At 40.1% G+C, this 17,849-nt stretch overlaps 1 protein-coding gene across 10 annotated transcripts in view; it reads left to right on the forward strand.

Moving 5' to 3' along the window:
• Nucleotides 1–17,849, forward strand: part of acot7 (acyl-CoA thioesterase 7) — a 130,531-nt gene that overhangs the window by 76,033 nt on the left and 36,649 nt on the right. For 8 of the 10 annotated variants that reach the window (XM_067591786.1, XM_067591785.1, XM_067591793.1 and 5 more), the window contains 3 exons: nucleotides 4,392–4,509; nucleotides 5,963–6,119; nucleotides 17,518–17,609. In XM_067591786.1, coding sequence (XP_067447887.1) covers nucleotides 4,392–4,509; nucleotides 5,963–6,119; nucleotides 17,518–17,609 — 367 coding nt within the window. Of the gene's footprint in view, nucleotides 1–2,032; nucleotides 2,973–4,391; nucleotides 4,510–5,962; nucleotides 6,120–17,517; nucleotides 17,610–17,849 lie in introns of those variants that run through there. The other 2 variants (XM_067591783.1, XM_067591784.1) reach the window with 2 other exon arrangements.

Below are 17,849 nucleotides of genomic sequence, written 5' to 3' on the forward strand. Positions count from 1 at the left end.
GTGCACTCAAATAGTGTGATTTTATAAGGGGAATTATAAATTATTATTGTACACAACTCAACTATGAAATTATTTGCCCTGTTAAATAGAATTATGATTGTTATTGATCTTAATTATGATTTGCGATGGTAGAGGTCTTTTAAAGTTAAGTGACTGAGATGCAAGCACAAGAAAACAACAAGTTCACTTTACGTTACATACACATTTATTACTAATACTACAGCTACAAGTACTAAACACTACAACTACAACATTTTACAAAGAAGACACAAGAGGGAAAGGGGACACTGGTACACAAGGCTATGACTAGTGAATGATTTGAATGGATGATGCAGAGTTATCTATTGTATAGTTGGTATGAGAGACCTGATAAACAGATGAGATGACCTGAGATTACCTGGGAAGCAGCAAGTCAAATCAACGGTACAACAGCTTAGTTCTGAATTGCCAGTTGAAGTTACAAATTATGCACCAGGATTTAAACAAATTAATGATGATTTTGTAGAAATACTAGCTTGCTCCCTGGGGTGGCTTCTCACAGAGAATGAAGTTAGATGTGCTGTGGCAAAAAGCAGGAAGACAAAGATAAAAGCAAGAAAAAGCCAAAAAGCAATAGCCTGGTTTCTCAGATAAGAAATTATTTCAACGTTTCAGTCTGCTACACCCAGAAGATTCATCCCTGCCAATTACAGGGATTACAGAGTTCCTGGGGGCGCAGCGTCAGTCGCCTCTTGTCCATGGGCAGGCGGGTTCAACTCCTGAATGTTGTTACTCTTTTAGTCAAAGTCGTTCGTCTCATTGTGACAAAGTGGGTGAGACCATACCATTTGTCCTCATTTTCACCATCATCGCCATATTGCTGACTAATTTAACCTTGCTTGTTAATTGTTTGTTTTAGCCATAGTTCCATCATTAATCAACTTGCAGACACAGTAAAACACAGACAAGTATTGTTAAGTTTAGTTATTATTTACTGGTTTAGTTCTGTGTCCCATAAGTTAATCAATTTATTTCTTTGCTACTTGCCATACCCACCATGTGTCCTAGAGACAAAAGGAGGAGGCACCATGGATTCATAAAGAGAAGTGTATACAGCGTGGGAGGCAGGGCCCCGTTCATTCCTATAAAAGTTGCTCAGTGGTGCATGAAGCCAAAAAAGTTAAACTTTTTTAGCTTCATGCATCTGTGGGGCCCATAGAGCAAGCGCACGAGTGACTTCTGCCAGCTGAGATGGCTAACACCTGATTTAGCCCTCCGGCTAACACCTGATTTAGCCCTCCGGCTAACACCTGGTTTAGCCCTCTGGCTAACTTGAGTGGGGATAAAACAATTAAACCGTGCAGCTCTTGATATTGATCCCTGATATTTTGGTACTGCTTTTTGCTATCAAATGCAGCAGTTTCAGAACTTAAGGGTACTTTTGCATTGCTTACAAGTTGCCTTGGATAAGAGCATCAGCAGAATGTCTAAAATATGAATATAAAATGTTTCCTCAGGCTGCTGTTGTAAATACTAATGTTTTTTTGATATTTCAACTTTCCTTACTAAGTAAGGGATAACTAACCAGTGTGTATTAGACAGTGCAAACATAGTGAATATGTGGTATTGAGGTGTGTATTTTAGATTTGTGTATGTGCAGTGTTTGACAAATAACTGTCTTACTTGGCAATGTAAGATTGCCCGGCATACTGGACAGGTGTGCAGTAAAATCATAGCTTGTGATAAAAGATCCAGTCCACCGCAGTCTGTTCTTTGCTCTTACTGTTGGGTTGCGAGAAAGAAAATGACACCAAGATGTCCTTTTCTGAAGATAATGCAAAGTTTTTTCTGCTGTTCTTCTCAAAATAGGTACAGGTAAATTTTTTTTAGTTTGTTTCAGTATGCAGTAGGAAGATTTTGGTTTTGGTTTATGCATTTGTATTACACTACTATGTTTTTTCAGTCGGTTGTTAACAGTATTTTGTGTACTCTGATCTCGGTAGCCACAGTGTGGCTGGTCCAGATAATTCTAACTACAACTTCAAAACCAACATACTAGGCAACTTTAAGTCTGCACAGCACAACCTGTACATATATTTTAGATATATGATACTTATATTCAAATACATGATCATTTAAATTGAAATATTTTTATACCAACAACTTTCGTGCCCACTTCTCTTCTAAATCATCCATATGTAGTTGGCTAATTTTATCTTGTACCTCAATGACAAATTATTGTTGTTTGTGAGTGCGTTCCAAACCATATGAGGAACAACTGATCTGGTGCTCCTGTGAGGTTTACATCGACTTTGAAAAGGACTTTTATGCTATGTGTAATAGAAGTTATCCAACCAGTACATCATCTGCACAGGATTTAAAAGACCAAAATAGCATTCAAAAACATGAAGATACAGTAAGTATATAAGATATATTCATAAATTAAGTAATTCAGGCAGACAGTTTGTGAAAGAGAATGCACATTCTAACTGAACAAACTGTTCTTTAACTTTTATTAAGTTTGTTTCACATGTGCCTCGGGGCCTTTTAACAGACATGTTACTGTCTGAAATATTTCCTACTCTGCCTGTCAGCTGTGATACACTAACTTCAGTGTGATGATGACAGATTGTTTTGGCTAGCTGTTGTCTATTGGTGCATCAGTGGGTGTGTTTAGATCCAGTTAGACCAGTTGTGACACTTACGTTAACACTGCATGACCTCACTCACAGTAGCAGCGGTCCAAAATCTCAGAAGACGTGAATATAGAGACCATAAAAAAGGGAAGTGGGTTAGAGAGTAAGACTGAGAGTCAGTCAGAGTGTAAAGATGCGTTGCTTTAGGCCTCGGAGCAGCAAGGCAGCAGATCAAGTGGATAAGACAGCAGCAGTGGTGGAGAAACACCAAGCGAGTCAAATTCAACAAATCAGCAAAGATGTCAGGGAAGGTGGGGAGAATGGAGCTCAGCACGGCTCCAGATATCAACTCAGCAGGTACATACACACACGCACACATGCTGCTGGTGCTGAATAAAAAAAAAAAACTTTGAATATTTAATGCTACCTTTGTGAAACTTTTAAATTGTTGTTGACACTGCCTGAGAGGTATTGATTCAACTCTATTGGCATTTTTGAGGCTGTTGTATTGGATTGCAATATGTTATAAGCTGTTAATAACATTTTGCTTCATGTATATAAATGAAGTTGAGAAAATATTAGAATGTCCTTGCAATGTATACAAGAGCCTCTAAGCATATCATAAAGTTAAATCAACACCTCTCTTGACACTATACGTTTCACAAAGATAGTATTTATTACACTGCTTTTGTATTGGACTGTAATGCAGGGTAAAGGAGTTCGATGTAAAGTGTTCCTCTTTCAGTGCTCCTGCTCTGTTGCTGATGCCGGTTGGACAGATACTGAGTATTGCAACTGTAAATTTCCCGACACATCTAAATACAACTGTGACTCAGACTGTTCATTCCTAAAAACAAGGAACATTAATCAGTTCAAAATGGCATCAGCTGTACTGTAACCATAAACAAAACATTACATGTCAGTTTATGGTAAATTAACAGTCACCTTCCTGTAAACATAAGGGATTTCTAATGGCGTCAAGATGTAGATTTTCTTGCTTTTTACTGTATACACATTTTTTTAAAGCTTTACCGTCTGAGTCATACTATTTATCAGATCTCAGTGCAACATTGCATAGTTTTGTGGTGTGACATTTATGTGTCAGTGAACTCTGAGTATGTAAACAGATTGGGATGAAGAATTTGAAACAGCTGATGCACGTTACAGCGTACTGCACAACATGCTAGATAGAAGTCCTTCTAATGCATGAGTGACTATCTAGGAGCACATCACAGCAGATATGTTCCCTGATAGTTCTCCTAGATGACATTCAGGTCATATTGTTCCTCATTAGTTTGTTACTATCAGTAAGGCCTTTTGTCAAAAAGCAATGTCAGATTCTTTTCTTTGAGTTTTTCCATTGGTATGTTCCCACAAACAGCCTTTCATACATTAAAGCCCACTTCACAAAAATATCAGCCTCATACAACTGAATGAATCAATGAAATCAAGTAAACTAAATATATGATGTGATTGAAATGCCATATGTACCAGCTGTTGTTGCAGTAGGAAGAGACTACCCTTTTTGTCTCTTGAAATTAGTACTCAACTTTTTTTCAGTTTCTCACTCTGAGAAAGTTTAAAAAAATGTGTAAAAGGCCGAATTAAATCTACTTTTAGTTGCCTTCAGTCAGCGCTGCTGTCAGGTTTTTCATATTTATTGATTGACTGTATTGTTTACACCAAGATGCCAAGAAATCTTATAATACAAGATGTGGTTATAACACAAGATGCTAATGCTGTAAGCCATGCTAACCAATCCTCTCTTTACTGCAGGATCATGCGCCCAGATGATGCCAACATTGTGGGCAACGTCCACGGCGGCATCATCCTCAAGATGATCGAGGAAGCTGGATGCATCATCAGCACGCGACACTGCAACACACAGAATGGGGTGAGAGAGCATGATGTACATTCAGACCCTACTTTAAACTATTTTATTGTACTGTAAGTCAATAAAGATGGCAGAACTTGACTCCTTAAGTTGTTGTAAGGTGCATTTTTGGTAGCAATATATGAAAACCATGATAAATTGTTTGCATTTTTTCCTTGTTTACTGTGTACAGTACATATATAACAGCCTTTAAAGGGATAGTTCATAGTCAGTGTATTACCTGCAGACAGGAGAACCGGCACGGAAGCTAAGCAAAGTACTGATGTGGACGAGGCCAGCAGCTAAATGTATTTTAGCCGCCTAAAAAAAGACCCACATAAAAAAATCAATATGAGTTGAAGTGCACGCTATATTTAGTATATTTTCACCGCTTTACCTTGCCGTCAGACAGCCCTTTTCTTTTTCAACTGTAGAACTTCTGTATTCCTACGCATGCCACACACTATATTACACCGCAACAGCACTTTTTGATCCAAACAGCTGATCGAACGACTATGGATAAATACCTCATACAACCCCACCTCAAAAAATCCGAACTATCCCTTTAAGTCTCATATTTGCAAACTGCGTAGCTGCATGAATATTGTTTGTATTCAGTGTCTCACCCAGATTTGTTTTCTTCCTCATCGTCTTGGTTTTACCTTTCACCTGGTGAACTTTAACCGGCTTTTGTCTTCATAATTTGATCAGGTCATCTAACCTGATACAACATTCTGATCATAATCTGATCTGATGCCCCACATTCGACTGTCTGCCACCGCTCAGATCAGACAATACACACAAACGGGCCTTTGCATCTACTACAGTACATATCTGCCTCATAAAGACACATTAAACTATCTTAATAAAGAATTAATATACTTACAGGTAGCATATTCTTAACTGATTAACCATTGGACAGTTTTAAACAGTTATTCCATCAAGTTAAAAGTCCCTGTGTGAACCAGGAAAATGTAGAATTACAGAGGGAATAGCACATCATAATCAGTTGTATTGTCAAAATACTGTCATAATAAGATAAGATAAATTTCCTTTGTTCCTGCCCATCTCATTACACTGATTGCAAAAGTTGCACATACTTTTCAAGCGCATAACAAAGTTATCTTTTGCAGACATCGTGGTACCAACGTGGATTCGGCATGGTGTCTGTGGTAGTTATTCCTCCGTCTGCTCCCGTCTCTTCACCTTACAATTACTTTTAATGAGAGATTTTTTTTCCTTCCTTCTTCCCCTCTGCCTTTGTCTTAGATCATCTGGCACTAATTGCTCTTTTTCTGCCTGTACAGTTGTACAAATCATGAATCCTATTAGGGTCAATACTGTGCACAGTAAATAAAAAGTTGATTTAGCCAGTACAAAATTACAACAATACACCAGTGATCGATTTACAGGGTTAATCAATACCGATGAAGTTGCTGGTTTCTAATATTTATGGCTTTTGAATCCTCTCCAGGACCGCTGTTTGGCAGCTCTGGTTCGGGTGGAGAAGACAGAGTTCCTGTATCCTGTGTTCATCGGCGAGGTCGCCCACGTCACCGCTGAGATCATGTACACCTCCAAGCACTCACTGGAGGTGCAGGTCAAAGTCATGGCCGAGAACATCCTCACAGGTAACTCGTTTTGACATTGGCATTTGACAACAGTCACATTCCACATGGTATTCCTATAAGTATTAGATAATAGTTTAAATGAGTAATCAATCGAGATTAAAACCTCAAGGCGAATTATTAAGATTCTTCCTTTGTTTATAAAAGTAGTTTATATAATGCTGCACAGAGATTTCGGTTGAACCTACTGCCTCACCTGTTCAGAAATGTTCACCTTTAGCCTCATTCTCACCTGCATAACTGCAGAGGAGCAGAGATATTCACAGACAGGAAGTTATTCACACACACACACATACAAATATGTGCCATTTTCAATAATCAGAGTTCAAAGTAGTTGTCGATTTATTTTCAAACAATCAAGTAGTCAAGTCCATTTTATTTGTATAGCTCAAAATAAATACATTTGTCTCAGGGAGCTTTACAATCTGTACAGCAATACAACATCTTCTGTCCTTAGATCCTCAATTTGAATAAGGAAAAACTCCCTTATTAAAAAAAAAAAAAACAGGGAAAAAAATGGAAGAAACCTCAGGAAGAGCAACAGAGGAGGGATCCCTCTCTGAGGATGGACAGACATGTGATAGATGTTGTGTGTACAGAACAGACAAAGAAAGAAAAATGACAGAAATACAGCATGGACAAACAAGATGATGAAATTATTGATGGATTTATAACATATATGAAGAATCTGGTGGACTAATCGATTAATCAACTAGTTGTTTCAGTTCTGTTGTCTTTCTCTCTTCTTTCATTTCTCTCCATTATTTTTATGCAGTTTTCTTCATGTCTCTCTTTGTGTGTCACAACTGGTGACCGAGTACAAGTGCCAGTTAATATGTTTAATTTAAAATAAACAGACATAACTATTTACAAAAGGATAATCACAGGGTATGACGGTCAGCTGCATCTGTAGTGTAAAAAATGTGTGTGTGTGTGTGTCACACAAATGTGTTTGAGTATTGAAAACTGCAAAATGTCAAACCAAAACTGGGAGGTGTGTAGTGTATGAGAAAAAAAGAATCAGGTTTATGTACTCTGATCTCGGTAGATACATTCCTTCTTTCCACAGTTTCCAGATTAAAATCCAATTTACACCAAGTTCCAAATTGTTTGTATCTGCATCAGTTCTTTGTCATCTTATATGTGTGTACAGAGACTGCTCTGACCCTGCAAAATGCTATCACTCCAATCACTCTTGTCAGGCCATTAGTGACAAGAATGACCTCACTGTGAAGTTCTGCTGTTTGATCAGCAGAGGGCAGCACATAATAAGTAACACGGCCCCCAGAAGTATGAAAGATGAAACACTGCTTTAGTGCTTTCATGTGGTGCTGCGTTACATGCCGTGACAGGGGAATGGAAACTAAGAGCCATGTTGGTTTCCCGATTTAGAAGCAGTCTGTAATTCTTGTTTATTATTAAGATTTGTGCTCATTTTATGGGCGCTGTGTACACATGTATGTGGGCAGGCTTATACACACACACACACAGCTCTGAGTCCCTTGAGTAAAGATGGAGAGAGGATCACATTGGGCTGACCTAGCGCTATCTCTGAACCCTTAAATGCCAGGGGCAACAGCAACGTACAGACTGACTGTAACCAAATGTCATGTGCTGACCGTACTGTAACTGCTTGAATTCATATCAAAGTGGGAGAGATGATGTCTATACCTCTTAATACATGTATGGACACACAGACAATATGTCATGGTAATGCTGGAATTAGTTTTAGCAGCATAAGTGCAGTTTGTTGATCTCACTGGACTGTATACTGTGTGTTTATTTTTCTTATTTTTTGATGACTTTGCATTCACAAGGTACTATAGCATTAAAGCAACCTGACCCTCTTCTTTTTGATAAGATTACAGAGAGTGAGAATCAGAGAAAGAGACAGAGAGAGGGAGAGAAAGGGGTGAGACAGAAAGATGGGAAGAGAGAGAGGCAGACAGGTATATCGATGAGCAAAAATATAGCAGAGAAGGAAAGAGTGAGAGTAGGAAAGAGACAGAAAGAAGGATGAAGGAAAGGAGGTGTGAGAAACAAAAGAAGTATCCCCTAGACAGCCGTTGCCCTAGCAACAGGCTTGTACTGGTTGGTTGGCTGGTTGCTGGGCTGGAAGCAGGTTGACGGAGGCGGAGGCAGAGATATGAGATGACAGGTGGAGAGCAGCGTACATACATACAGGCATCGGCATGGACAGCCTACTACAGTACATGGCCTGTCAGGAAGGACCCCGAAGAGGGCAGATCAGGAAGAGAATACATGCAAGGCTCTGTTGATTGATGCACATTACAGGCTTTATATTTCAGCACAGTGATACAATTATTAACATAAGATGCCTTTTTAATGAAAATGGAATTTTTTTTCCTGATAAATATCAAAGATTTGCACTTTTAGAAGCGTATAGCTTCTTTTTTCAAATAAATTTGCATTCATTCTTGCCATATTAGCCTTTTATGTCAACAAAGGGTTGTAGACTATTCTGTAATAAAATAAAAACAGACAATTTAGCATCAGAAAATGTCATGTAACATCACAGTTGCACATTCGCAGTTCTGCTCATAGGTTAGAAGTGCACAACTGTGCATGTACAAACAAACAAAGAATGTTGAAGTCTTAAGTGTGGGTTCAGTGTCAGGGCATTGTGGGTGTAGTGTAGATGAGCGTAGCTCCGGCTCATGCTGAGAGCGGGCATGGAAGTGAGCTGCTCTGGGACACCAAACTTTGCTGTTGAGCTCTCTGGAGGCTGCGTGGGCCAAACACAACAACTGTGATGGGATTTGCTCACTTTATAGCCCAAATTATATTTGAACTCTATAATTACCCTGATTTATATTTTACAGCATCATGTTTCAGTCAAACAAAAACTAATTACAACACATATTAACTATCTATCTCAATGTAGGATAATGAATCAGAATACCAGTATATGAAGGCTATTCTTCTGTAGGGTGAGCGGATCAGTTTATGTCCTCTAATCAGAAATACAGGCAGCCTCAATGCTGAAAGGGGAGCTAGAGAACAGGCTGCAGCTTGGTGGTCTATTAGATCATAGCTATAGGATGTAGGTCACGTGTATGTATACCATGCAGTATGTGTGTGTATTTGAGGCGACAGCTGTTATGCATATGAATGTATGCATCTCTGTGTGCTTTTACTGATATGTTTTTGTCCAAATCTCGGTAATATTGTCCATCTTTAGTCACAGATTAAAAGATTGAGCTCATGTTTTGGTCTGTGTAGATGTTTAGCTTTTAAATATGTGGATTTGTGCAGGAGGCCATTCATATGTCGGTAACGGAGAAAAAGGTGAATGTGTGTGTTTCTCTTTGCGCCTTGCCTTTAGATTCATGATTTTGTGGCTGTGCGTTTGGTGCATACAAGACAGTATATGTACTATGTGTGTGTGCATATGTACTGTATACATGCATGTGTGTGCGCTTTCATCAGTGTTTGGCCCTTTAAAAGGTTCCTGCGGGGCCGAGGGGGAAGAGAAGATAACGGGAGCAGACATTATTTGCTTCTGTCATGTCGGCTTAGCATCAGGCCTCACACACTGTGGCCCAGTCAGACACGGACGCCAAGTGGATGTACCTGCACACATGCTCCGACACGACGCATGCGCGTACCCGACACATACTGACACACACATGCGATGTGTAGGGACGACCTGTGTGCATACAGAGCCTGATATGCACATGCTGACACTTTCTGCACAGAAAAAGTCACACACCTACGCATTCTCACACCTACACGGATGCACACTGAACACAGACAAACTTCTTTCTAAAAGAAGTCTCTTACTGAGGCAGGACTGGCAGGGTTTTTCATACTCCTGGCTAGATCTTTTCCCAGGCAAAAGGGAAAGGACAAGATCACAGAAGAATGAATTTTACTGTTTGGTTGGAGACTTGCATATGTGGTTTGTGTTTATATTTTAATGAATCTTTGTCTGCGTTTGTGCAGCCATGCATGTCTTGGCAGCTTTTTGCACATGTAAACTTACGCGCATCTTGTTTAGTGCGAAAATATATATTAATTATGTTCTGTGCACATCTTTGTATTTATGCATTCATGCCTATTTCACGTGTGTGTGTGTGTGTGTTGGGGGAGGAGGCAAGCATCCAGGTTCCACAGTCAGTCAGGCAGCATCTCGTCAGGCAGGCCTCAGTCACGGCACCCCAGGGGAAAGCTGCCTACTGTGGGCACGAGCCGTGATGATTGTCCCCGCTGGGCGGATTGCACATGCGCACTAACACACACACATACGCGCTCACACAAGTTTGCGCATCTATCCTTGTTAGGACATTGCATTGACTTCCATTCATTGTGGACAGCCTAACCCAAATCTAACTTTAACCATAACCAATTCATGCCTAACTCTGACCTTAACCTAAACCTAACCAGGACCTTAGAAATGACATTTTGCCTCAATAGGACCAGGCTTTGGTCCCCATGAGTACTACTGGTCCCGACAAGATTGGTGTTTACACCAGAAAAGGTCCCCAAGAGGTAACAAAAATGTGCACACACACACACACACAAACACGGGCGCATACAGATTTGTATATATTCATGTACAAACATGCATGAAAATACACATATCACACTTAAATACACACACATTCACAGTTACACAGAGATGCAACATGATACACATAGATCCACTTTAGAGAGCTGCATGTACACACACACACACATTTATACACACAATCAGGCCTTTGCACACACAGGCTCAAAGATCTGCAGATGTGAAATTGCAGAAAAAGCAGTGAACATTCATGTATGAATACACTCATGTTTGTGCGCAGCCACACTTGGAGCGCACACACACACACACACATGCAAAATTCCCACAGAGGTAATAATGCTTGTATTGCATGCACACTCAGGCACACATTTGCATAAATACAGCATATACAGATCGTGCCCCCTCAACACACATACACAAGCATGCATAGACACAGCTGAGAGCAATGCATTGTGGGTGAGGCTTAAAATAAGCATGACAGTTCTTTCCATGATCCTGGTGGGTCACATAAATGCACGTAGTGAAAGAGTGCTTTGTGAACCTACACAGATACAATTTTTAAAAAGTGTTGTTTCAGGCTTATTTTAAGCTCTGCAGCTCATTGCACTGAAATTAAATTATCTTTATTATTCAATTCTTCAGTCATTAACACCCACAGCAGGAGAAGTAAGAAGTGTGATTTTTATGATGTAAAATTTAACAAATCTAAATTTAAACACAAAATAAAACATGTAAAACTAAAAAAAAAAAAGTAAGACCTTTAGTGTGAGGCTGGCTTGACTTGAACACAGAAGAATTTCATGAGGCCTGTAACAGGACAGATATTTACTACATAAAAAAGGTCATTTGAGTACAATAGAAAACTATGTTTATGTAGTATCGCTCAACTGTGGGGCAGCTTTTCGTCTCACATTTGGACGACATGACAGATTTCAGTCTCAGTTCGGGTCTTGTACAGTTGAAATATACCATAATACTGACATTGAGTACTAGTTTTCAGTTACAGTGCTCTGTCCCAAAATTACTTCTGGCATGATTTCATCTATTCCTATTAGGCTGTAACATCCCACGGTGGGACTGTAGTTTAGTTAAAAGTATGGAGCCTTGGCTCGGCACAATGGAAAATCTGTGGTTTTGATCATGGGGATCAAGCACTAAGAACGATCCTCGCTGCACTGTCTCTGGGCCTGGAACATGCTGTTCAGGAAGGAGAAAAGAAAACAAGGATTTTTTTTTTTTCGCTCATATGAGGGTAGTGGGTAAAAGACAAGGTGGAGAACAGAGAGTTGAATGATAGATGGATGTACTTTATTGATCCGAAGTTGGGAAATTCTTCTGTCACAGTGGCAGGTTTATCCAGGCATTGCACGGGACAGTAAATACTCAGTAAATATGCACATCAACACTAGAGGAGAGAAATGTATATCTATAGAGAAATAAACACAACAAATATACATTATAAATGATATACTGGAATACACTATAAATATGATCAAAAATAAAATATAAACGTAGGACAACATACTATATACATCAGACAAGTATGCAAAGTGTGTAATGATGTGCAAATTCACCATGAGCAAAGTTATTGAAGGAACAAAACAGAGTGGAGTTTGGTTGAGACAGAAACTGTAAAGCTGAGAGTTCGGAGAGTTCTCTGTTAGACAGAGCGGAGGTGTTGTAGAGAGTTATTGCTTTGGGCAGGAAAGATTTCCTGTATCAGTCCTTGTGACAGCAAAGCTGAACCAGTCTGATAGAGAAAGTGCTTCACTGTCTGTCCAGTAGGTGGTAAAGAGGGTGGTCAGGATGATCCAAAATGGATAACAGTGTGTTCAGTGTCCTCCTCTCCTCCACAACTTCAAAGATGTCTGGTTTGCAGCCAATTATGAAGCTGGCCTTCTTAATCAGTTTATTAAATCTGTTGCTGTTACTGGCTCCAATACTACTCCCCCAGCAGACTACAGTGAAGCACAGTGCACTGGCCACAACAGACTGGAAGAAGATTTCCAACATCTTGCTGAACACGTTGAAGGATCTCAGTTTCCTCAGGAAATAGAGTCTGTTCATCCCCTTCTTATATACAACCTCGATGCTGGTCTTTCAGTTCAGTCTGTTGTCGATGTGGACAACCAGGTACTTGTAGTCCGCCATCACACCAACATCCTCTCCCATCTTCTTCCTTCTGAAGTCGATCACCATCTCCCCGGTCTTTGCAATGTTCAGAAGCAGATGATTTCTTCCACACCACTCCACAAAATTGTCCACCATTGCTCTGTACTCCTCCTCCCGCCCATCACTTACACACCCAACCACTGCAGAGTCATCAGAGAACATTTGCAATCGGCATGATCTGGAGTTGTACTGAAAGTCTGAGGTGTACAAAGTGAAAAGGAAGGGAAACAGCACAGTCCCCTATGGAGCTCCTGTACTACTCTCAACCATTTCAGACAGAACACTGCCCAGTCGGACAAACTGCGGTCTGTCTGTCAGGTAGTCAGTAATCCAGAAGATGTTGGACGTGTCCGCCCTCATCGCTTGCAGCTTCTCCCTCAGTATCAGTGGCTGGATGATGTTGAACACACTGGAGAAATCAAAGAATGTGATTCTTACAGTGCAACCTGTTACACCCGGGTGTGAGTGAGCTTACTGTAGCAGGTAGATGATCGTCCACTCCAAGATGAGGTTGGTAGGCAAACTGCTGAGGGTCCAGCGATGATTTCACCCGCACTATCTCACATGAGATGCGAGGGCAAGTGGTCGATAGACATTGAGGCCAGATGGAGTCTTCTTCTTGGAACATGAACCAGGCAAGATGTCTTCCACAGCACCAGTATCTTCTCCTGGTTCAGGCTCTGGTTGAAGAGGTGTTGCAGAATAGCAGATAGCTTCCTGGCACAGGTCCTCAGAACCCTGGGTCTGATACCATCAGGGCCTGCAGCCTTGCCTTGGTGGCGTCTCCCCAGCTGTCTGCTAACCTGGCACGTAGTCACAGTCGCGTTGCTCTGCTGGAGTTTGGTCTCCAGCTTCCTGCTGTAGGAGTCCTTGCACTCCGTCAGCTTCACCCTTAGGTCGTCTTTACACTCCTCAGTTCTTTCCTGTCCCCATACCTGAAGGCTTTCTTCTTCTTATTGAGAAGTACATTCAGGTTACTGGTGATCCAGGGCTTGTTGTTAGGGAAGCAGTGTACAATCCGGGCTGGCAAGGTGGTGTGTTCACAGAATTTGATGTATTCTGTGATGCAGTCTGTCATGCTGTTGATGTCCTCCCTGTGTGGCTCACAAAGCATATCCCAGTCTCTAGACTCAAAGCAGTCCTGCAGTGCCTCATTAGCTTCCTGAGACCACCTCCTCACAGTCCTTGTGGATACTGGCTGCCGTTGGACAAGAGGGACACACTTTGAGTAAAATGAGTAAAAGACAGTGATAAATCAAGTGAAAGTGCGGGAAAGAAGGACATGAGGTCAAAGTGGACAGAATGGGGAATAGATTTTGGAGAAAGAGAAGAAGAACAAGGAGGGAAGGAACAACAAGATAAATGAGAGATCTCAGGGTATTGCAGACTGGGATTCAGGACCATTTAAACTACTGACAAACAGAAAAAAAATGTGCATTTAGGAAATTTCAAGGATGGTATGAAGCAATGATTGATGCCTTAAACTTAGATTAAAGGGGATTGGATGAGGTATAAGCAGTGCTAGAGGGATGTTTCCTCCACTTAAGCACCCCTGTGAATTGTCAAATCAGCCCCCAAAAATGCTCTAATTTATAATTAAATGTGACAGAGCAGAGTGTTCTGCTGCCTATCATGCAGTTAAAAATGTTGCTGTCTTCCTGAGTGTCTAAGCCTGACAGCTGCTGGTGCTACTTGTTTTGTAGTTAATATCTGATTTGCTGGATTTATGTCCTGTAATCAGTTGAAAGTTCTGTGTTAGACACAAGAGCAGTTTGATGAATTTGATTTTTTTGTTTTGTTTTTGCTTGTCCTGCAGCAGTATGTTTTATTACTGCTTATGCCAAAGTGCTTTCTGTTTGCCAACATTATGCTCCTGTAAAAACAGTCAAGTGGTGCTAGCTGGATTGTCTACTGTGTAATATCCTTCCACTCGCTTGCAGTTTTCTTTTTTTCAGTGTACTCAATGCACTGCTGCACATGCGTCACTCAGTCTTGCTCCACTGATATAACATCAATTAAAAAAATAAATCTGCCACTGCCAGGTGCCATTTGTCTCAGCTGTCATCATAGCTGCCAGAGTCCTCTTTTACATTCATGGAGCTCCTCGTTCTAAAGCTGCCACTAGACAAACTTGAAGAACTACACACAAAGTCACTGCGCTCTCAGTCAGTTTTCAATAGCATTGTGTCATAGAGTGTGGAAATTTGAGTGAGCAGATTTTTGAGGCTTGTGTTCAAGGTGGAGGAAGCCAAAATCGTCCTATTCACCAATTCATTAATGCTAACTAAGTAAGCCAGCTGTCCTTTGTGTAGTTTAGGCCCTTCATTTGTGACTGAATTATCTATAGACACAATGAAAGCAATAACATAAAATTAACTGATTTATCAGTAAATATCATGCATTTTATTCAGATTGAGGTATATTCTACATGTAGTTTTTAAGGTGCATGTTGTAACTGTTTTGCCTCAACTTTGTTGTCTTGTAAAAATGTGCATGATATTGCAAGCATGACGAAGAGTAATATGTGCTGTTTTACTGGACACACTGTGAAGGTAACAGGGGTGAAGTCCAAGAGGCGACATGGTCAAACATTGACATTGTCTTCATTTGATTCAGAGGGATTTAAAATTCAAAGCCAGTTCCCTGGTTGCGTTCTGGTCAAAAAGGTCATCAGTCGGATTGGGAATGGTTCTTAGCGGCTGGTTCAATCCAGTAATTCACCCTCAGTTCCTCTCTCACTCCTCTTCTTCCTCCCTTCATCCTAAACACAGTTCACTTAAAAGGTCCAGCAGTAGCTAATAATAGACTGGAGTCTCTCACTCTTGGTAGAGTCAAGGATATGTAAATATGCCTCCCTTTCTCCTGTGGGCAACTTCCTGGTTGCTGGCAAGGGCGGGAGCCAATGAGAAGAGGGGGAGAGAAGCCCGGTTGGCATGGCAACGCAGCCCAGTTGTCTGCACGGTTTTAACTCGCGTGTAAAATGCAAATGTTATTCCCCAAGAGTAGCCTGCCATAAGCCTCTGCTCCCACTCGTTTCTCTTAACTTCTTCCTGCTACAAAGTCTTCAGCTGGTTTATTGTCGATCACTTTGGTCACAGTGCACACAATAATGTCACAATTCTCCATTTCATTAAGACTTTTATTTGTGAGATGTCCTATTTTCATGGCTATATGGATGCAATGCAAATGTATGCAGTGTCTATTTGACATAAGTAAGAATAGTAGAAATATGGGAAAAGAAACTATTAAAAGAAAACAGATTTTTGTTGTTTGGTTAATAAAACTTTAGTTTAATTTCTAATTGAATAAAAGCCTCATCTGTCTTAATGAGACACATAAACCCAGTTCAAAAGAAGGTGGAGCCATAAGTAATAGCCTTTAACATTTGAAGACAGTGATTTCATTTCAACCTGATGCTCTGTGCTGTCTCTTGTCTGTGTGCCTCCCTTGTTTGCCATAACAACACAACCTCAAAATAACCCCTTTCTCTCTCTCTCTGTTAGAGAATTAAGTGAAGAAGTGTAGGCAAAATAGAATAGATAACACTTTGACAATCTCTCTGGCTGATTGCTATGAGATGTGAGTTTAGTCTTCTGATCTTCTGGTTGTTAACTTCCTGTAGGAAGGCAGTGCTAATGCTACAGCCTCCAACCACATCAACGTGTCATGTACTGAACTATATGGAACTACATGGAAATATCAGGCCCCTCTGTTTAGTCACAGAAGAAGCTTGTATACACAATAATATTTTTAAGTAACATTTCCAACATTTTTTCCAACAACGTATTCACACAGGAGACAAACAATAACACATAACATCCAGAAACTCACAAGAAAATGGAAATATATATCTAAACAGTGAAACTACCAACATAACCTCAGTTAAACATTCCTCAAGATTTCAACAGTTTAATTCAATAATTGTCTTTGTTTGTGAAGCCAAACAATGTTTAGGTAAAAAACAAAAAGTCATCATTAACGTATTGCTGTTATCGACAACACTATTAACACTGAGGACATACTGTATATTACAGTCATTTTGTGCAGGACAGAGTCGTAGACTTTTGAATTTTTCTCTTATATTTTCACATATTAAAGAAGATGTATATGAAAAGCGTTCATTGTCACAGAAGAAAACCTCGAATAACTGTCAACAGCCAAAAAGAATGAATGTCACAAAATAAATATTTATATAGAGAATTTAATGAGTGAGTTGCTATTGTATTTCAACCATTTTATAATTACAACATGAAGTGCAGAAAGTTCAGGATTTAGGGATTATGCTAAACCTAACCAAGCGCTAACCGAGGGAAACAGTTTAATAAATGTGAGCTTGTTTTCTGAATAGGACATGAACGATTGTCTTTGAACAAAGTCCTCATTTGTTCCTTTGTTTGCAGAAGAAAGACTTATCTACAGGCGGTGCCAATGGATTTGTTAAAAACTGGATTGGCTTTTATTAGGGTGTTAATAAAAGTAGCTGTTGTTTTGACAACTATTTCAAAATCGTTCGCTCCATTGTTGTTTTATTTGAAAGACGTGTCAAAACTTCTTGCTTATTGGTTTACAGTCACAAAACTCGGGAGGAAATTGTCTTTTGCACGCTAAATGTGTCATTTTATTTATATTATTTATTTAAAAGTTCCTCACCAACATTTTTCTTGGTACAAGAATCCAACCTTTTCTCTGTGATTCTAGGTACCAAAAAGCTGGCCAACAAGGCAGCGTTGTGGTACGTCCCCTGCTCTCTGCAGAATGTCGACAAGATCACAGAGGTGCCGCCCATCAAGGTACATGGAAAGCTTTGTTGCTCTGACTTTAATGGACCAAAGTTTGGCATTTTACCCTTTTGTAGGTTCCTGTCAGCCTCTCTCTGTCTTTCTCCCTCGATACAGTATATCAGAGATAAAAGGGTATTCATGAGAGAGGCCATCTGGTCAAGATAAAGATATTGACATTTAACAGCATGAAAAGTCCATTTCACTCATCTCACTTGTCTTGAATGTCAATGTGATAAAACTATTCTTTCA

This window comes from Thunnus thynnus, chromosome 6, assembly GCF_963924715.1.
Source record: "Thunnus thynnus chromosome 6, fThuThy2.1, whole genome shotgun sequence".
Classification (NCBI taxonomy): Eukaryota; Metazoa; Chordata; class Actinopteri; order Scombriformes; family Scombridae; genus Thunnus; species Thunnus thynnus.